This window comes from Melitaea cinxia, chromosome 29 (assembly GCF_905220565.1).
Source record: "Melitaea cinxia chromosome 29, ilMelCinx1.1, whole genome shotgun sequence".
NCBI lineage: Eukaryota > Metazoa > Arthropoda > Insecta > Lepidoptera > Nymphalidae > Melitaea > Melitaea cinxia.
The window spans coordinates 934,823-957,797 of NC_059422.1; the positions used below are offsets into that span (position 1 = coordinate 934,823).

Genomic DNA, 22,975 nt, shown 5'->3' on the forward strand with positions numbered 1-22,975 from the left:
GGGTGAATGCGAATTCTGTCATGGCTGAGACAATCTGAACTTCAGTAAACGTCAAACTACTGGGTAAAAGCCTCTCTAAAAAAGGAATTGAATTGTATTATGAAACCACGATACAATTGAAACTGGTGAGTAAAATTATTGACATTAATATACAGATCAAAGCACACAAATAACGCGGAACACTTGTACGCTTGATACAAGTTATAGGCTCCGCAATATTGGCCTTGGCTACTCTGCCACGCGCCTTTCACTATATCCCTACTCCGCGGCCAACTGTAATGCGACATGCGATAGATAAATAAAACATTTTGGCGCGATAGAATAACAGTATCACTTTAAAAAAAAGAAAGTTTACCCACCCTCCTCCATCACTTCTAAATCAACTTACGAATATGGGTTGATATTCGTAAAATTTTTATAAGTCCATTGGCGCAGCTTGTAGTGACCTTGCTTTCTGCTCCGAGGGTTGTGACTTCATTCATTACAGCCTATACAGTCCACTGCTGGACATAGGCCTCCACAAGTTTACGTCAAAAATAACGTGAACTCATGTGCCCTGCCCATAGTCACCACGCTGGGCAGGCGGGTTGGTGACCGCAGTACTGGCTTTTTCGCACCAAAGACGCTGCTGCCCGTCTTCGGCCTGTGCATTTCAAAGCCAGCAGTTGGATGGCTATCCCGCCATCGGTCGGCTTCCCAAGTTCCAAGATGGTTGTGGAACCTTGTTATCCCTTAGTCGCCTCTTACGACACCCACGGGAAGAGAGGGGTGGCTAAATTCTTTAGTGCCGTAGCCACACAGCACAGCAGTTGTGACTTCGACGTGTCATAATAAAGTCACTGGGCCGTCATTTCATGATTTTCTGAACTGTATTTGGCCGCAACATATTTTAATCTTAAATTAGGTCTTTGGGTCTTACGAAGCTATAGTATTAGATTTTGGTTCCAAAGACACGAATATTTTACAGTCGATAGTGTTAGTAATATCCTTTGAAACCCAATGATACGATAGCCTAAAATCAGTAGTAGGATTTCAATTGACATTTAAATATCTATATAAAATTGTGTGTAATGTATGTCACCCTAGTTTTAGTCACCCCCACACTCAGGGCGCTATTGACGGCGAATTACCATAGTTTGATAGATCATCCCCTTCAACACGGATTGATTTTATGGACTCCATTGTGTGGAGCCGCCATTATTATGGGAGATAGGAATATTTTTACAGTTCAATGTTTTCGGAGGTAAAAAATATATGTATTTGGCTTAAAGAAACTAAAAGAACTTTAAATTTCGTCGCCAAGTATAGTACAATCACATTATTATTAGGTTCAACTCAAAAACTTGTCAGGTCTCGGTCAAATTTAAATGGACACGGCATGCACCACTTTTTGAATTAAAAATCGTCAAAATCAGTACACACAGTAAAAATGTATGAGGTAACACACATAAAAAAATGTGTATGTACTTATATACGCACGTATGAAGTTATTCTTCATTGGCTAGCTAATTTACGTTGCTAACTTCTTCTTCGTTGACTAGCTAATTTCAGGGTGTCGGTTTTTCGTGACGGTGTGCGCGCGCATCGTAAAAATTTGCGCTCATCGTTTCAGCCTGCAATATCCCACTACTGGGCATAGGCCTCTTTTCCCGTGTAAGAGAAGGATCAGAGCTTAATCCACCACGCTGCTCCAATGCGGGTTGACGGATATATTCCCTACTACGAGTAAAGATCGCTATCAGGTGTACATTATAACAACAGGGACCGACGGCTTAACGTGCTCACCGAGGCACTCTCATCATTTCTCCCAAACACACCAAAAGAAGTATAACTTCAAAAATACAGTTGAATTGAGAACTTTCTTTTTGAAGTCGGGTAAAGATATGATTGAATGAATTTACCAACCGAAAACCAAACATGAATAGGATCTCATTACTGTTCAGGGAACGCAAATTCAATCAAATGCTACGTGTTACTAAGGGCATCTTCTTTGCAAAAAGTTCTGAAGTAGTGACAAAAGCTATCGACATTTCTTTAGCAAAATAGTGTTTTTTTTTTTAATGTGATAACAAATTATAATAATCCTATTAGTTACTAATTTAATTTTTGAAAATTTTGTATTCAGTACCATATTCAGTTTATTGTTGATTACATGTTTTAAGGCCTATAGGATCTCAAAACACAAGCTACTCGTATAGTAGTCATGTTAGAACATGACTACTATACGATTCTAATTACGATAAGTTATGAAATGAAAATACTTTTAAACTACTTTTAATAAAAAAAAATAAATGTTTTTAACATCCTGTTATAAGAGGACGAATGGGGAGTAGAGGCACATGGCCTGTTACATCGGCTATGGTTAAAGGTTATTCAGCAAATAAGTTACGAATACACTTAAAAGCATAGATAAAATAGGCTCTTAGGATCTGTTTCATTTCAATAAACTATAATTATTAAGTTGACACGCGAATACAAATATCCCGCAAATAAAGTGGAATTCGATGGTAAAAAATCTAATATATAAAAATCTTGTGTCGCGGAGTTTGCTATCGAACTCCTTCGAAATGGTTTCAGTGATTTTTATGATTTTGTGTATATTTGGTAGGTCAGTATAGGTCGCAGGCTTTTCTATACACCTAGGTGATAATGGTGTCCCTATTTATATGAGAAACAATGTTTACCGTTTCAGCTAGTAATATATAATTAGCTTTTACCTGTCGTATACCGCCATACGTCAGATAGATTTAACGGCAAGTGAAACAGGCCCTTAGTAGTACATTTTAATACCCTTAGGGTTCACAAACCCTATAAACAATCTAGCCATTCAAACAATAGTTCATAAGACCATTGTTAGTCAAACAAATCCTGTTTCTCGGCCACCACAATGGCGCTGATTGCTGTCACTTTGACACGTGGCGGGAAAATTATAACCTCAAAATACGTGATGGGGATATTTATTTTAATGTAGGAAAGTAAAATTTTTGTCCGACGAAAACCTATTTAAATATAGACTTACATTTGAATGATAATATATACGTAACATAACAAAAATGTAGTAGATAATTAAAAAATTATTATATTATTAAATTATATCCCTATTAAAAAATGCTTGAAATTTAAATGAGGTTTTATTATAAAAACAATTAAAGTATAAAAAATGATCGTTATGTTTATTTATTTATTTATTTTTATTTGGGAAACAAACAGTACCTACAATATTATGTTATATGAACAATTGTTTTATAATAAGTATACATGATTTTTTTTAAATAGTTATGCCTAGTATGTTCATTTATTAATTTTAATATAATGAAATCAAAATATTACTACATTTCCGTTATTATTTAATACATTTTAATATGTATTTTCATTTTGTATTAATAAAAATTTATTTTAATTACTTTTTCGAATATTAAAACTAACAAGTTTTGATCCTATGAAATAAATTTTATTTCAAACCAAACAAAAATCAAAATCGCTCATCTTCTGTCGTATACCAGTTTGTTTCTGACAGGCGCCTTTAAGGGCATTCCGTGGGGACTATTGTGGCTAAAGATAAGTATTTTGGAGGGCTCACTGTTTATCGGAAATATCAAGTGTCAGAACGTTTATACTTACTACGTACTTCGGGATTGAGGGCGAGTACTTTTTGTGTTTTTTATCTATGCTTTATTATATTTATCTATGCTTAATTATATTTTTTATCTGTGGTTTTGTGTTAGTAATGAATTTAAAATCTCATCTTCTGCTGTACATTTATGTTTGTTTCTTTATCTACTATCTTATATTACTAAATTTCAAATCACAAGTACGCTAAAGAAGTTTCACTTCAAAAATTTATCCAGTAATTCCTCAACGCATGAGTATAAAATAAAATAAATAATAAATAACAAATCCGCGATTTACATAACACACAAAAATTATACAGACATTATCTAAATATAAACAAAAAAAAAATCATTGCCTCAAGTCAAAACTATATTTAAAAAATTTAAACTGATCTGCAGACCATCTTGACCTCGTAAAAATGATATATTAGTAAAATCCCTTGATTTATAATGCAAATTCCTTACCCCATTCAAGTCACTCATACCAAATAAACAATCATTCAAGCCATTGCAACCCTCATCCAGTGTTGCCCTCTAAAATTTAGATTAATTCCGAATTACTCCACCTGACTTGCCAGCCTAAATTAATAGCGACCCCATCTGGTCCATTGCGAGGGGATTATATTAAATTCCGGCGTATATATTTTTTTTATCATGGTAACTCCCGAGTACGAGAGTACAATTATGTAATTTATATTAGTTTAATTGTTATAAGGTGTTTCTTTACGCCAATTAATATTATAACGAGCAAATATTTGTATTTTGAAAAAAAAAATGAGTGTGCTTTAGACCACACGACTGAAGTAAAACTTCTGCACATAGGCCTACACTGTGTCTTAGAGATATGAAACGTAAGTGGCTATGAGAGAAAAACAGAAAAAAAAACGTGTGCTCGCACCTTTCTCTCTTGCTCCGTTTGCCTCGCTCGATCACACGCTTGTGATGCTCTCGTGAGTAGAGAAGTTTTACTTCAAAAACTATCAATATCTTATTTGAAGACGGAAATTAAGGCTATAACTGCGACACGTGACAGCCCTTTGTCAATTTTCTTTACACCATCGAATACATGTCGATGAAAAAAGATTTGTATTATTGTATTTTTGGATGTTTGTAACGAATTTACTCAAAGACCGTTTTGAAAAATTCTTTTCTCATTAGAATGCTACATTTTTTCTAAATAATGTAGGCTATATTTATTAGTAGACAATAATTAGGAATCCCCACTAAAACTAAAATAATGTAGACCAAGGAGTAAAAAAGTATTCATGTCTTTTATTTTATTTTTTGTATTTTTGTATTAATGTCTTTCGTCGCATACGCTGCAGAACCTTGTTATGTTTAAAAATTATTACTGTTAAAAACTAAAATAATTTGAATTTGTCAACTCAGAAGTGCTTTTGAAGCCTATTTGAATGAAGAAATTTTTAAAAATGCGTCTCCACAGCTTAGCATGTGTCAAGACAACCTAACTTACAAACACATCACAGCAGCCTTTCGCAGTCCACTATTGGACATAGGCCTCCACAAGTTCACGCCAAAAATGGCGTGAATTCATGTGTTTTGCCCATAGTCACCACGCTGGACAGGCGGGTTGGTCACCGCAGGGCTGGCTTTGTCGCACCGAAGACGCTGCTGCCCGTCTTCGGCCTGTGTATTTCAAAGCCAGCAGTTGGATGGTTATCCTGCCATCGGTCGACTTTTTAAGTTCCAAGGTAGTAGTGGAACTGTGTTATCCCTTAGTCGCCTCTTACGACATCCACGGGAAGAGAGGGGGTGGCTATATTCTTTGATGCCGTAACCACACAGCATACTTTATACACTTACACTTAGCAACACTGTCCTAACTTACTATCCACATAAGCCAAACCAAAAAACTACGCAATTTTTATAGCTAGACACTTTAATTTACAAAACAAACAATACTAACTAGAAGGTATATTATATTTACAAGAATTAGAAGAATTATTAAGACATTTGCAGTCTGCTTTGCTAAGTTTGATTTTATTAAAAACTATACAGAAAAATCAGGACAAGGGGTGACATGTTGAATACGTCCCAAGGGACGATTTATCACAGCTGGGGCGAAAGTAAACAACATCAAACGAGTGGGAATTTAAATTAGTTGTATCACCCTCGAGAGTGTTTTATAATGGTTAAATATTTTTGATTGAGGTAGGGCTTAGCAGGCAATAACTAGTTAAAAATCTAGAGGAGCCCGTCAGAGGAAGTATCTCGACGTTACAGAAGATCACAGCTAAATAGCATTGCTGTCGAGTATTGTTCTGTTCTTGCCTAAATAAGATAGAGAGCTCCTGGGGAGGGTGGGGGAGCTCCTAGTGAGGGTAGGAGTAGGGTCAGCATCGTGCTCGCAATACTCCTGGTGTTGGAGGCGTCTATGAGCTCCGCTGCTACGGTAATCGCTTTCCATTAGATGGGCGCTTGTTATCTACGACCCACGCTACGCTACACTACGCTAGTGGGTGACACTTGATGTTAATACAGTTTGTTTTTCATGTATTAATTAATTAATTTAATTTAATTAATTTATTTTATTAGATAGATAGGAATTCACTTTATTCTTTTTAATATTCCGTATCTTTTTTTTTAATAATACCAGCGAATTTGGCTTGGTTTTTTTATATAATAAAAGTTTTTTAATAGAGACTAGAGACATTTAAAAAACTCACAAAAGAAATGTATTTATCGTCTTAATGTATGTCAAGCAATTTTATTTCAATGAGTACTTTATGCTATGATGTTTTGTCTGTCATTTAAAATCTATCAGGTTTTTTTTTTTTTTTTTTACTATTATTGATATATATGTATTTGTGTATGTATGTGTATGTATATGTATGTGTATGTATGTATATATGTATATGTATATATCTGAATGTATGTATATGTAAGTAAGTATTATGTATATGTAAGTAAATGTATTTGGTGTACATGTACGTTTGTGACTATGTACATATGTATGTTACATAACATTTTTGCGCCCTATCCCACACTTCTTATTTAGTCCTCTGCCCAAAGGTTGCCTGGAAGAGATCGCTGTATTAGCGATAAGGCCGCCTGTTGCAGCTGATGCAAACTTTATTTTTATATTTCATTTGTTATGCTGTTAAAACCTTGTATTAGTGTGCGAAAGTGTAAATAAATAAATAAATAAGTTTTTTATTTTTAAATATAAAAATATTATTAAAGAAAATTGTTACATTTGCTATAACAACTGAAATATAATTACTTTATTAAAAAAATGTTATGTTAAGAAATAGAGTATGTATCTTTTGATATCTGTATATTTTATTTAATCTGTAATCATTGTGTCATTGTAATGGCGGGAAACGACGTCCTCCATATTGATAGCGCCATAACCGCCCCTTATCTTTTTATATTGATATTTTTTATGGACTTACTGAAAATGAAAAATATTTCCTTTTCATTATAAAATATATCATCCCAACTAGAATTTTAAATACTCAGTTTCAAGTCTTATGTTTCTTTACATGGTGACAAAACAGATATCATCCCGCCTTAGGGTCCTTGCCTTACTTTACAGACCACAGCCAAATAATACTGGGGAGTACCAAAAATAGTCAAAAATCCCCCATAGTTAAGCGAGCGTAAAGCCACGACATAGCTACTATACTAGTTCTGTCCTGCCGGTTTTACTCGCGGTATTTAATCGAAATGAAATATAGTTTATATTTTTAGTTGGACAAAGTTAGACATCTGTGCAAAATTTCATTAAAATCGGGCTAGTACCTAGTTTCGGAGATTAGCCCGGACAAACATCGTGACACGAGATTTTTATATATATAGATAAATAGGTTTAGAATTTTTCGTTCGTTAATAGGATATTGCAAGAAAAATAAAGGTATCATAAGAAATAACATGGATAACGTTTCAATAGTGATGTTAAGTTGACCGAAGTATTACATCCGGGTGAACCAGCCGGGTGGATGATTGTTAATACCGGAACCGACATTGATATCCGGGAGAATTGAGGGTTTCGTTTCTTTGTTACCAGGGATACAAATCCCTTTTACGTTTATCCGCGATTATCGACGTTAGAACGGCTGTTTTCGATAGCCTTAAACTACTAATTTTGTGTTGTCATAATAATGGATATTTTGACAGTAATTAATTATCTATCGCTTAAGATACCTAAGCTTTTTGCACAACGAAAAAATTTGAGTCATATAACAAAGATAAATGAAAATAAATACATTACAAAAACATTTGATAGCAACAAGAATAGCGTTAAAAATTCGATTTTAATTGGTTATTGACGCAGTTGGTACCAGGGATGGTTTCCACTCTAGACTGGATTTGATACCCGCCTCCAGTCTGGGTGTTGTTTTATACGACTAGGTTGGCACACGGTCAACCTGATGGTAAGCGGTTACCGTAGCCTATAGACGTCTGACGTTGCCAATCTTACCCCTGACCATCACCAGGAGCTCTGACCACCTTACTCACCACAGGATATAACACTACTTGAAAGCAGAATTATTTATCTGTGATCTTCTGTAAGGCTGAGGTACTTCCCCTGTTTGGCTGGTCCAAATTTTGAGCAGGACATTTCTGCTGGACCCTACCTAATAATGTAATATTATAGTTGTTGGTTACTTTATTAATTGGTTGATTCAACCTGTAATATATATATTCTCTTTCTCTTTTTAAGAGAGTGGTGGTTACTTAGCAATCTAAAAAATGCTATCTTTTACCAGGTCATCCCCACTTCTTCAACCAACTATCCTGTGGTCTGGACATCATCTCTCTTGCCGGCGAATGGCTGACTGCTGCAGCGAATACCAACATGTTTACCTACGAGATCGCACCTGTCTTCATCTTGATGGAGAACGTCGTGCTCGAGAAGATGAGGGACATGATTGGGTGGAAGCGTGGAGACTCTATTTTGGCACCAGGTAAGGATGAAATTGAAGAAAATATCCGCTAATGCTTAAAAAAATTTAGAACTACAGAACTTTTGTTTTTTTTTTTACAAAATGAAAAAGTAAATGCTAATTACATAACAGGCATGTTCGGGCGTCAAACATAAAAGGCATGAGTAATTTCGAGCCCGTATGTGTACTTTAAATAAAAATAAAAATAAAAGTTAACAAATAAAAACATTTATCTTGAATTAAACTGAGGATCAGATGATGAACATTTTTCCCCCATCACCAGGCGGTTCGGTGTCCAACCTGTACGCGTTCCTGGCAGCTCGCCACCACAAGTTCCCGCAGTACAAGGAAAAGGGCCTCTCCAGCATCCCTGGTCAGCTCGTCATGTTTACTTCTGAACAGGTATTTTCTTTACTTATTTTGCAATAAAAGTAAATTTAAATTTTGACAATTTTGTATTCTAATATTAACGCGAATTTCAGTTATTATAATGAAACAACTGTTTCGGATTTTATCGCGGTTTATTAAGTTTTTAAACGGTGGATGTTTCGGATACTTACAGTAACCATGGTCACTGAGGAGTCCTGCCTTTGACATTTTTTCTGTTATTTTAATAAATATGAAAGAGAATAGCTTAATCGCATTTTTTATATTTTATTTTCTGTTTGTATTAATTTAAATAAAGGTATAAAAAAAGTAAAAAAAAAAAAACCGTAAAAACGTAAACTTTCGAAATATATCAAACACGGTTTTCCGCACAGTGCCACTACTCTGTGAAGTCCTGTGCGTCTGTGTGCGGTCTGGGCACAGACCACTGCGTGTGTGTGCCGTCTGATGAACGCGGCCGCATGATCCCGAGTGAACTGGAGAGACTCGTGAGGTACCACAAGGACAGGGGCAATGTGAGTATCTTTTTTTTTTATATACAACTAGGTCGGCAAATAAGCATACTGCTCTCCTGATGGTAAACTATCATCGTGGCTAGACGGCTTATAGACGCCGGAAACACCGGAAGCATCGCAATCGCGTTGCCGACCCTACCTCTAATCTCCGAGCTCTACTCACCATAGGAATACAACACTGCTTGAAAGCACTATTATTTAGCTGTGAACTTCTTTGAGGTCGAGGTATTTTCCTAGTTGGGCTTCTTCAGATTTTGAGCAGGACATTTCGTGCTGTGTCCTACTATAGGGCAGACGACACCTAGACCAAAACATATTCGTACAAATATCTGTCCCTAGCGGGAATCGAAACTGCAACTACTAGCACCATTACATCAGAACTGTATCATTTGTTACTTTGTTACATTAGGTCCCATTCTTCGTGAATGCAACGTCTGGTACAACCGTTCTTGGAGCTTTCGACCCGCTCATGGAAATAGCCGACATCTGCCAGAAGTATGACATGTGGATGCACGTCGATGTAAGTACATGTACTCGATTTGACGGTTATTCAAAATTAAACTGAAATCAGAATTTATTTAATCCAGTATGTTTTGAAAGCATTTTTGATTCGGTTAAAAGAGGCATAATATTTTTTCATTCTTTAATTATAGTTTTTGTGAAGGTACCATCGATTTTGAATATAAAAAAAGGTTTAAATTCGGGTGAGAAGAATCGGCAAGAAACTCAAGTGTTATCCTTTTGAATATATTGTTGTAGGCTGCTTGGGGTGGTGGTCTGCTGTTCTCAAAGAAGTATCGTCATCCCCGACTCACTGGGATCGAACGGTAAGTGGTTACAGGACATTGGTATAGCTCCCTGCGCATTTGTTTTTATACTCCAGTAACAGGAGCATCATAAATACTTTGTCAAACCTACCCAGCTGTCAAAACAGCGCATCTCCATTAGTTAAGGCCACCTTACTCACCACAGGAACACAACGCGACTTGATAACAGTATTAGTTAGTCGTGATCTTCTGTAAATTACTACCTAGGTATTTCTGCTACAGAATCTTAACGCGTTGGATAGTGTCTGCAAACATTATTCCAAAGCAAACGTGTGTTTCTTTAGGATGGGATCCAAATAGGCCAATCCATAAGCGAAAGAAACATTGTGGCTTACACCACTCTCGCAAAGGCATTGTACATTATTTGTAGATAGAAAATTACAGTATTCTAACTCGTTATATGTACTCATATCATGCTAAATTTCATTCAAATCAATTTAGCAGTTAGCGTGAGCCAAAATTTTCTGAAATATATTCAACATACCGAACATATTGCGCTGTATATTGTTTTAAATTTCCATGGTTGTTAACATTATTTGAATTCGTTTCTTCGGGATTTACACCATGTACCTTTTTATATTTGAGGCTCCGATATTTCGGCGCAGTTGCATGCGCCATAGTCACGGAAGAACTTACATGGAAAGGTACATCCATGGAGGTGTAAATCCCGAGGAAACGTATTCAAATAATATTGCGCTTTTATATAAGAACAGCTAATATCTTCGGATAAAACAGACACATTTTCTTTAAAAGGAAATAAATTTTCCCCATACTTTCTCACGAATAATACTCTGTTTAATCCCATCTTCCTACCATTAGCCCCCATCAATCATGACTGTTAAATACTCTCACAGGGCTGGAATGGGGAGGCAAATGCGGGAGGCGTGGGTAGTCAAGCGAGTGACACGGGTGTAGGGTTGCCACTATATTTGTTTACTAGTGGTGCCCCGCGGTTTCACATGCGTTAATTTGGGGGATAAAATAGCCTATAGCCTTCTTCGGGGCTATCCAACACAAAAATAATATTTCAACTTGAATCAATGGTTCCTGAGTTCCACTATAGTTATTACGCTATATCAGGAATATAATGAATTTAAATTGTAAAAAAAAAACTAGTGCGCAGTATGGCCGGTTCACATTATTCCAGTCCAATAATCCAGCGAGTCAATCCAATCCAGTTCTGAAGACCACACGACTGAAGTAAAACTTCTTTATTTACCCCTACAGTAATATACGCTCTCTCTCTCTTTCTAAATAATAAGAATAATACGCTTTATCTATTATTATTTTTTAAATAAAATCTTTAAATTTATGTTGAGACAATTCCAAAAATGCCAAACCCAGAAAAGGAGACGTAACTGCCTATGAAAGAAAGAAAACTTATTCTCGCACCTCTCTCACTTGCTCCGTTCGCCTAGCTCGATCACACTTTTCGTAACGCTCTCGTCACGTATTCCAGCTTACTCCCCAAGTCAAGCGTGCGTAAAAAAGTTTTACTTAAAAAATATTAGTATGAATTATTTTTCGGATGATCGCCAGCCCTGACGTAAGGATTAGTTCACATCGGATCTGTGTTCGCACGTCACACGTGTAACAACTCTCGAGCTCTGGCGTTTTAAGTCGAACCTCTTAATACTGACATGGATTTACCGAAAATGTTTCTATATATTGTTAATTGCAAGAAAATCCTTATTATTTTCTTTGGAGTCTTAACCTTATTAATTTTGTAATCAAGATTAAATGTTATGTTTTTGAAAGGACTCTGTGCCTCTGCAGTGGGCATAATTAAGTTCAATTTTTCCTTGTTAAATTAGAAGTTTTACCGACTTGTGTGAAAAATTTCTAAGCTTCTAAAACTCACATAATATAGTACATAGTGTCAAAACAAAAATAAATTTATTAAAAATGAATTACAGTGAAATCAACAATATTTATTTATTTATTTATTTATTTACATTGTTAAAGTATTTTAATGATTTACAACCAAAAAAAATTATAAATCCATAATTCTAAAGTTCTTCTTCTACAGTTTCCCAACACTTCGTCATTTTTTATTTTTTACAAAAAAAGCCCCGTTTTTCCATTACCCCCAACGGTAGGGCTGCAATCAATTAAAGTTCCCCGAGGGTAAAAAACAAAGCGCATAGCAGGACTCGCGCATTTAACACATGGGAGAAAACGAGCGCGTATTACACAGAAACGTAACGTTGAAAAAAAAAAACGAATTCATTTTCAACCGACTTCAAATAAAGGATTCTCGACATTTTTGAATATCATATCAAAAATTGACCGCTCCAGCGGGATTCGAACCCGCGTCTCCGACTGACCGTGTCGGCGCTCTAGCCAATTAAGCTATGGAACGATGTACCCGCTAGAGCGAAATTTTTGATATGATGATTTCTACCTTTACCTATGTTTAGAATTCCTAATGTGAGGGTAACATAAAAATAAAAATCGTACATATTAAAAATAGCATGGTGTCGTCTCCTGTCAAAGATTTTCATTGTAATATGAAACTTTGAATAGTTACGAGTCTCTGTAAAGAACTCACTATAGACGGCGCCACGGTTCGCTTAAACCGAAAATAAAAATCACCATATCAAAAATTTCGCTCTAGCGGGTATATCGTTCCATAGCTTAATTGGCTAGAGCGCCGACACGGTCAGTCGGAGACGCGGGTTCGAATCCCGCTGGAGCGGTCAATTTTTGATATGATATTCAAAAATGTTAAGAATTCCTAATGTGAGGGTAACATAAAAATAAAAATCGTACATATTAAAGGATTCTCGATTCGATTGTATTTTTTTAATGTGTAAATAAATACATAAATGTGTGTTACATCATAACTTTTTACTGGGTGAACTGATTTTGAGGATTCTTTTTTTATCTAAAACTAGTGCTTTTCGTGTCGTAACGTTTAAATTTAATCGAGATCTGATAAGTCGTTTTTAAGTTATACCTAATAACACGTTTTTAGCCAATTATTTTATCGACTACTTAGGTTTCGACCTACCTACGTTTTATTACTTATCGATGTACTTGAAATCGTTTTTTTTTTTTTTCGTTTAATGCGAGCAGTCTCAATTATATTGTGAATATGACACAGACATTTAAATTGATTAGTTCGTTTGTGTGTGCTGATCTCGGGAACAAGTGAAATTTGTGTTTTTGTGTAATATTTACAGTAAAACTTTACTAATGAGTAGTTAAGTATGAGTAGTAATTTTTGCTGTGTGGTTACGACATTAAGAACATAAACACCCTCTTCCCGTGGGTGTCGTAAGAGGCGACTAAGGGATAACACGGTTCCACTAACACCTTGGAACTTAAAAAGCTGTCCGATGGCGGGATGACCATCAAACAGCTGGCTTTGAAATACACAGACCTAACACGGGCAGCAGTGTCTTCGGTGCGACAAAGCCAGCCCTGCAGTCACTAACCCGCCTGCCCAGCGTGGTGACTATGGGCAAAACACATGAGTTCACACCATTTTTGGCGCGAACTCGTAAAGGCCTATGTCCAGCAGTGGACTGTATTAGGCTGAAATGATGATGAGTTAAGTATCTGTTCGACATAATCATTATTATTACATAAATACAAATACAAAATAATCAATAAAAAATGAAAATCAGCTTAAACCAAGAAAGAGAATTAAAAAAAACATAGTATTACAACATTTATCCATTTTTGATATTGTTTAAAAATAAAAATAAAAAAACAATTTGTTTCTTTATCTTCTGATCTTCTTTTCCTAAAATACGAGATGTAGTTGTTGTATTTAGGGAAACTGTTTTTAAAGTTATAACATATAAATAATATTTAATTATATAAATAAATATATGTATGACCAGACTCAGATTTGAAATTAAACTCAAAACAAAAAACATCACTGCAATCTGCAAAATCGAGCTAGTCATAAAATATACCCTTTGTATCGGTGTGAGAGAGTCCACTCTCCCTAATATGTAAGCCGGGATTATCGTAAAAGGCGAGCGAGAAAACGCAACTGTGTCAATAGATGCGATTTCGTATCTGAAAAGACACTAGATCGCAATTACAGCTTTAAAATCATTAATTAATTGTTATTTCATTTAGTTTTAGTCTCATTTCTAGTTTATAGTATTTGTATATCCAAATTAAATCTAACCTAAGTTTAGGTACCTATAAATAATGACCCGAGGTATTAAAATTAGTTTATATTAGTAGCGGTTCAAGTCTCTCTCACCTGCCACTGTTGATGCAACAATTTTGAAGTACCTAAGACTTCTTTACGCACGCTTGACTTGTGGAGTAAGCTGGTGAATGTGTGACGAGAGCGTTACGAAAAGTGTGATCAGGCGAGACCAACGGAAGTTGAGAGGGAGATATAAGTTAGTGAAGATAGAGAGTTACGGTTCGTATATTACTGTAGGGGAACTAAAGAAGTTACTTCAGTCGTGTGGTCCAAAGCACACTTTTTGGTTTGAAAATGATAAGTTGAACTTGTTCAAATTAATGTAGTCAAGAATTATGATATTTTGATAGAAGTTATAAATTGTTAGGTTTCCTTAAATTAAAAAACGAATGGTTACTTACATTTTGTGTCATAGTTATAGATCACTGGGCCGTCGTCATTTCATGATTTTCGAAACTGTATAGGGCCGCAATATCTTAATGTTTTTGTCCTATTAAGTATTTCGGTCAACGAATATAAATAACAAAGATACACAAATTATATTACAAGTATATAAATTTAAAGTTTATAATAAACTAGCTGACCCGGCGAACTTCGTATTGCCTAACAGTGACTTTTAAGTATTATCACAAATCTTTTGTATGGGAGTATAGAAAAGTGTTGTTTTTAGACTTTTTCAGGAAATTCAATTTTCTTTTTAATTTTTCTCTCCGTAAGAACCATTCTCGTACTTCAAGGAATATTAAAAAAAAAGAATTAGCGAAATCGGTCCAACCGTTCTCGAGTTTTGCGCTTAGCAACACATTCAGCGACTCATTTTTATATTATAGAAATACGGTAACAGCCAACTGATATTCTTATAAATTTTTCGATAAATACTTATAAATAATAAGTTCATACATATACATATTACACCCAGACTCGGAGAGGGAAGCAAGGTCACTGTACACTGCGCCAACAGGCTAATCGCTTGCTCTCGCCTTTAACATTCCACTACTGGGCATAGGCCCCTTTCCCCGTGTAGGAGAAAGATCAGAGCTTAATTCTCCACGCTGCTCCAATGCGGGTCTGCGGATATATTCCCTACTATGAGTAACGATCGCTATCATGTGTATATGATAACCGGGACATAAGGCTTAAAGTGCTCTCCGAAGCACGGTGGGGAGACCCACAAGGACTGCAACAAACACCCAGACCACGGCAGACATCTGTAAGGGCAATACAAATGTTTGTCATATGCTGGGATCGGACCCGCAACCGCCAGTGCAACAGCTACAAACCAGTACTGTGACCGTTGGCTACTCAAATATATATATATATATATATATATATATATATATTTGTATGATAAGTAATGTACTTAATATTTATTTTTTGTTTCTAACAGAGCGGACTCTGTGACTTGGAATCCTCATAAGCTCATGGGCACCCTCTTGCAGTGCTCCACCGTGCACTTCAAGTATGAGGTAAGTCCTTCGTTTTCATTTATAACTGACTTCAAAAGGAGGTTCTCAATTCGACTTTTCGTAACACTCTCGTCACTCATTCACCAGCTTAATCCCCAAGTCAATCGTGCCAAAAGTTTTACTGAAATTTAAACTAGAGCATCCAATACTCTTCGCTTTATTTACAATTATTTTATTAAACTCAAATATCATTTTAATTTATAATATGACGATTCATAAGTGCATTAGAAAGTTGATTTTGATTTCCAATGTGTGGTTAGGGCAAGTCAATTTTCCCTTTCGAATTACCATAATCCACCAACAGTGTTCACGTACAGGCAACAAACAACTGGTCCAAGAGATAGCGACCCTATAATACATTCTGCATAACAATGCGATGACAGCAGAACAGACTTATCTCAAAAAAACAGACTCGTTTTATGTTAATATTTATTTATTTACAATTATATTTATGTTGGTAAATGTTTAGTTTGTTTCGTTTAATGGATTATTTTATAGCACTGAATTATATATATATTTAAAAATTAATCCCCAAAATTTATACGCGCAATTTCCGAACGGCTGTATCAATTGTGTAATTCTTTTTTTTTTAAAATATGTTTCTTTGTTTTCAGGGCAAGGTTTATATAAAATAACAATTGAAAAAATCGAAATAATTAAAAAAAAAGATGACATGGAGTTTAGTACTATTTTTTTAACCGTGCTAGTTTTTTTCAACTTTTACGGTTTTAACGACTACGTCAAGTTACTTGTCGATGTAATTGAAGTCGTTTTTTTTTCGAGTAAGCACAATTAGGTACAAAAAACGAGTGTGCTTTAGACATACGACTGAAGTAAAACTTACGAAACGTAACTCTCTCTCTTTCTATATTTACCAACTTATATCTCCCTCTCAACTTCTGTTCGCCTTACCCGATCACACTTTTCGTAACGCTCTCGTCACGAATTCACCAGCTTACCTACTCCGATTGTTAATGTTTTTAAAATTATATTTATTTTATATTGATTTAATACTGGTGTACGTATCAGTGTTGTTACAAATATTTTTTTTATTGATAATAATTTTACGCCAATTTCTCTTTTGGTATTTTCCAATACAAAGCTATAAGGGTCACTTTCCCTTATTCATTTAAGGGCTTTAAAGGTATGCAGTCCACGTCAACTCAATATGCTAAACAATAAATCCTTACAAACTCCGCCCCCTTCGTAAACTTTGACAATAGGGGTGGGAAATAAAATATCGATACAGCCTCTTCTTTAATACTTTTGTGATTTTCGATAGTAAATTGAAAAATGAAAACTGATTATTTGGACAAAGCAAAATAAGACATTACTGATTTTGCTTATTGTAGATTTAGGTGTAAAATATGTAATTAGGTTCTATATGAATAAGAATTTTCATTTTCTATGTTTTCGAGAATTATATACAACTCTTTTTAGCCAAAATTCTGTAGCTTTTTAGGTGATAAAGATGATGATAGTTAATGATGATGATTATTACTTCAGTTGTTCTGGAATATTCTATAACCCTATTGAGTTATATATACTATTGTATTTTATAAACATTTTTGAGTTTAAGTTATTGAAATTATATCTACTTCTTTTGGCCCGTTACACACATCACAAATCTTTTAGCGCGTTATACACACCGTCACAAAAAACCAACACCCTCAAGAGAGCTAGTCAACGAAGAAGAAGTTAGCAACGCCAAGTTAGCTGGCCAATGAAGTATAACTTCTTAAGTTCGTACATTAGTACACACACACTTTTTTGTATTCTTATATAGTTAAACAGAAGTTAATTTAATCGTACGATACGATGTCAAAACACAGCTCTGCTTTTTCAATTGTCTTTCAACGATATATATTTTGGTTTTAGGTATGTTTTTTTTTAATTCACGTTTTTCCTTTAATAGGCGATAAGAATATAAAGGAATTAGTATATGAAAACTATCTAAAATAAGTGGGTGTGACAGCTCCGTCATGCAACTGAAGTTTTCTTCTTGCGTTCGAAAATATATTTATCAGTTGTTTTATTGCTGTTAAAGCTATTTCACATATGGCGGTCTCCAACAGATAATTATATATATATATATATATATATATATATATATATATATGTATATGTATATATGTGTGTGTGTGTGTGTGTATGTGTGTGTATTTTTTCTCACCATCGAATTCCACTTTATATATGAGATATTTCTATTTGTTATAAAAGTTGTAGTTTATTCATTGTGATCAATAATCCCTAATGGCCTATTTTACCTCCTACTGTTAAAGTCTATCCGTAGCTTATGTGCAGGATGAACTTGATTCACGACTGGAGACAGACGCTAAGTATCGATATACAACCTATCGTAGAGGAACATCACTAAAAGATGACGAAGGCACGCGCCACATTTAATTAAATTCCTCTTCGGACACTTTCTGACATATGTTGCCAATTTGCTCCCTTTTTCTCCATTTTGAACACTGGAAAAACTACTTTATTATCTTCACGATAAAGTCTAAAATAAGTTGTGGGTACATATCAATTTGTTCTCGTATTAAACTGAGTTCTGTGTCCAACGCATTAGGGTTGATTTTTGATTAAATATCGATTATTTATTTGTGGTAAATTGAGTCTTATTTCGTTGTATTAAAGTGGGTTTTCGAATGGTGTAAAATTAACATTACTTACAGATTCCAGTACGCCTGCGTTTGATGGTTTTTTCATGGCGTATAATTCGAAGTTTATGTTGTGTATAATTGTAGATATAGGGGATTAGAGATGAGGGTTTGTCAACTATGGAGTTTTAAGGGATTGTTAAAACTGGCCAAGTGCGAGTCGTAATTATGAGTGAATCTGCTTTTCGCTTTCAGGATTGTGAGTTCAATACAGTTGAATCGAGAACCTCCTCTTTTTGAAGACGTTTAAAAAACTCTCAGTTGCATTTAAGCTCGTTTTATTTATTTTATCAGATTTCTTTTTACTTTTACTTTATTTTGTTACGATTACAAGATAAAAAAAAGGTTTTATCAAGTACAGATTACAAAAGAGTCTGCATTCTACGACACAGTCTACGCCGTAGCTCGTAGACTGTGCTGTCACCGCTTTGCCAACGCATCCTCAAAAAGCCGATGGTCCGTATCTACTTTTAAATTGCACCTTAATTTCAGGGTATCCTCCTAAGCTGCAACGCCATGTCCGCCGAGTATCTGTTCATGCCGGACAAGATCTACGACCCTCGTTATGACACAGGAGACAAGGTCATCCAGTGCGGACGCCACAACGATATCTTCAAGCTGTGGTTGCAATGGCGTGGCAAGGTATACTTTTAGCATATGCAGCATACATGCAAGGATGTTAAATTAAACAGCATTACCATTTGTAAGCTATACACAAAATATTAGTGAAATAGGAGCAGTAGTTTAGCTTGAGTTGTTAACCTTATATAAGCTATTTTGGGAATATTTTCATTTAAGTGATAATTATATCCTAGGAACAGTATTATAGGTTTTTCTATATTAAACTTCGACCCGTGCTGTCAAATTGGACATAAAATCTATTTTAGGTACCTTACTGGCCTGAGAACAAGTCTTTTTTGATATAACTAGAGTGGCAAACAAGGATATGGCTCATCTGATGGTAACGGATAACGTAGCTTATGGACGCCTGCATCATCAGGGAAATAAAAGATGGGATCGATGTTTTTTATATAAATAAATAAAGATAGGTTATAAGCTGCAATATCGTAGGGTGTAATTTTTTTATTGAGATCCTAGGATACCTCAACCTTAAAGAAGATCATAGCTAAATAATAATCAAGTAGTGTTGTGTTTCTCTGGTGAGTTGGGTAGCCAGAGCTCATGGGAAGTTTAGAGGTTAGAGTCGGCAACGGGCTTTTAATACTCCTAGTTGCAGTTTGGATATCCGCTTACCACCAGTCGAACCGTACGCTTGTTTGCCACCTTAGTAGTTTAAAAAAGTCTTAAATACATTTCCAATTTCCAAAAATTTAAAACTATATAAGTACTATGATATCAGGGCACATCTGGCTTCGAGCGCCACATGGATAGACTGATGGAGCTGAGTGAGTACATGGTCAGACGCATCCGAGAGCAGAGCGACAAGTTCTATCTGATCTTAGAGCCCGAGATGGTCAACGTCTGCTTCTGGTACTTACCGAAGCAACTGCGTGGTCTTCCTCACGACAAAAACAAGGAGATCAAGCTTGGAAGTGTAAGTTATTGATTGAGATAAAACAGAAAAAAATAAATAAACCTCTCACACTCAACGCCCCCACTGGGATTTAGTTCCGTTTGCTATTGCTTCAGTCTCTACTATCCCCCAGCTGGGCAAAGGCCTCTTTTCCCATGTAGGAGAAGGATCAGAGCCTAATTACTTCTGTGTTGGGGGTAATAGATATTTGAAGAGGCCAGTAATAAAATATTTACTTTGTTAAGCCCACTTTTTTCTAGAGATACATTTAATAGTGCTGAAAATGAATTGCTTAAAGTTAAACTTTAATAGTCGTCAGCAGGCCTAGCATGCGCGCCACGACAAAATTTTGTCTACCCCTTTTCTCGTATTATCTCTCTATGTCTACAGTAGCTAACATGCGTGCACGCGATACTCTTCTCGTTACGTCAAGAAGAGATAATCATTAAATTTTAGTGATCTGTGATATTTATCTCTACGGAAACTAACATGACATCGTAATTTTGTCGAATTTTGTCGTTTTAGGAAGAGAAACTTCTCGTCTTCAATATTATCGACGAGAAAGACGATAAATAAAAAATAAATAAAACCGGGTGCCTATTTTTTGTATACCATGGCGTTTCCCTATTATAATTATATAATTTCGGTATACGAAGAGCGGGAAATGCGAAAAGTCGAGTGAAGTGTGCCATATAATGACACAAAAAACGTATTTGCAACCTGTTGCTTCTTATTCTAAATAATAATAATAATAATACTTTATTTCAGACCAAAGTATAAGTCCATATTGGGTTAGTACAACAAGACAAGACAACATTCAGAATAAAAAACAAAACAAAATTATATTAAAAAAATCAATAACTAAAAATAAAATTAAATAGAATAAAAGTAAAATCAATAATCAAAAAAAAAATTCAAAAATTCAAAAAATTTTAAAAATTAAAAAAAAAAAGAAAAAAAAAACAATGCGTGATAGAATTACAATTATCTAATGTGCGACAAGATATAAAGCACAACACGAGCATATTGTTTTACATATATAATTAAATTCATTTACTTACGCCGTTTTATTTTCCATATTAGATTTTTTAAATTAGATATACACTTTTTATCTTAGCCAAAAGGCCGAGAACATTGTTAAATAAAACATGTGTCACTCGTTTGAAATTGGTCAATAACCTTGTAAATTCAACTTTACGACATAAGAAATAAGAATGATATTCAGTTGTGATTATGGTTGATAATGTTTCTCTACTCGACAAGGCGAAGTCTTCGGAAGAGAATTTTGTCTCTCGTAGTGCGCATGTTAGGGTAATCGAGAAAATACTCGATGTAGACATTATCTCTCTCTCTCGTCAAGAGATATCTCGTTGTATGCATGCTAGGCCGGCTGGAGATAAACAATTTTGATATAGTCTCTTGGTCAAACAAGCTTTCCATCGCTTAATAAAATGACTATTATCGGAACTTTATATTCTATAATTTTAATTGTTGCATTATTTTCAAAGGTCTGCGCTAAACTGAAGGGCCGTATGATGCAATCAGGAACTTTGATGGTCGGATATCAACCGGATGAAAGGCGACCAAACTTCTTCCGCAACATAATATCCTCCGCTGCCGTCACCGAGAAAGACGTGGACTTCCTCCTTGCTGAGATGGACCGACTCGGACACGACCTAGTCGTCGATTAAGTTAACTGTTAAAAATCATTCTTAACCATAATCTTTGATGGATGGGTTAAAAATGATAACAAAAATCGATGTGTTGTTTAAATGTGCTTACTAAATATTTGACGCTCTGAAAAGTCTTCCATAGAGTACCTAAATTATTATATGAATGTCTATTTTTCGTGTTGTTTCGGCGGGGGAAATTGTATAAATATATACTCGTAGAACGAAATGTAAGTCTTTAAAATTTGACTGTCAATATAAACACTTAATTTTACGGGTATTCACCGTGATCGTTATTTTGGGATTTCCAATATTTCAACGACTTTGCAGACGACGCGGTCGCGAGTCGAAATATTGGGTGTTACAAAATGACATTATGGTATCATAGAATACAAATATAGAACAAAATGATTTGATTTCTTTAATAACTAAAATATTTAACGAATTAGAAAACTTTATACATTTTTCAAAATATTATTTTTATATTACCGCCTTTTGTTGATTTGTCTTTGAAAGGTGTGATCGGAATATTGACAATGAAAATATATTAAACCTTTTTTTAAAATTATTTTGGCGTAGAATAAAATAAAATAATTATGATAGAAAATTATAAAAAAATAGATGTTAATACGGTTTAATATATTTACGAGTGTATGTACGGTTTAATATGTGTTTAATATATGTATTTAAAAAAAATAGTTTCGACATGTTAATGTCACATTTATTGCAAAAAAAAAAGTAAAATGGTTTTTAGAATAAGTAAATACCGAATATAAAGGATAAAATTGTTTCGATGTGTTGTTTGTTGAATGCTTAAATTATTTTATTAAAAATAACGCTTAGCGTTTATTATTTATATCGATAAATAATATATAAAAAATTAATAAGAGAATTGTTAGAATATAGTACCTATTAAAGAAAAAAGGTTGCAACTTTTTTGTGTAGTTTATACTTAAAAAAATAAAACATGATAGTTAATTAAATTTAATAATAATATGAATTAGATATAAGATTTCTAATTCACGTATATACGGACATATCTCCCGTTTTGCCAATTAAAAAGTACTTATATTGTATTTTATACGTTAAAAAAAACATTCGGGGTAACAGATAAAAAATACTTATTTCTTTTTAGTTTTGACATAATTTTTTTTAAAGTTTTATATAAAATCTTCTTTTTAAATTCTATAGTAAATGTAAAATGTAATATTG

The 22,975-nt window shown here is 34.6% G+C and overlaps 1 protein-coding gene across 1 annotated transcript in view; it reads left to right on the plus strand.

The window, feature by feature from the left end:
• LOC123667926 (glutamate decarboxylase) overlaps positions 1–22,557 on the plus strand; it is a 43,441-nt gene extending 20,884 nt beyond the window's left edge. Inside the window, exons 5-13 of the mRNA XM_045601756.1 lie at positions 8,345–8,542; positions 8,805–8,923; positions 9,283–9,423; positions 9,833–9,943; positions 10,183–10,250; positions 15,812–15,890; positions 19,052–19,201; positions 19,920–20,114; positions 21,602–22,557. Of these exons, the coding sequence (XP_045457712.1) occupies positions 8,345–8,542; positions 8,805–8,923; positions 9,283–9,423; positions 9,833–9,943; positions 10,183–10,250; positions 15,812–15,890; positions 19,052–19,201; positions 19,920–20,114; positions 21,602–21,784 (1,244 nt within the window). The 3' untranslated portion in view covers positions 21,785–22,557. The remainder of the gene's footprint in view (positions 1–8,344; positions 8,543–8,804; positions 8,924–9,282; positions 9,424–9,832; positions 9,944–10,182; positions 10,251–15,811; positions 15,891–19,051; positions 19,202–19,919; positions 20,115–21,601) is intronic.
• Positions 22,558–22,975: the final 418 nt, after the last annotated feature.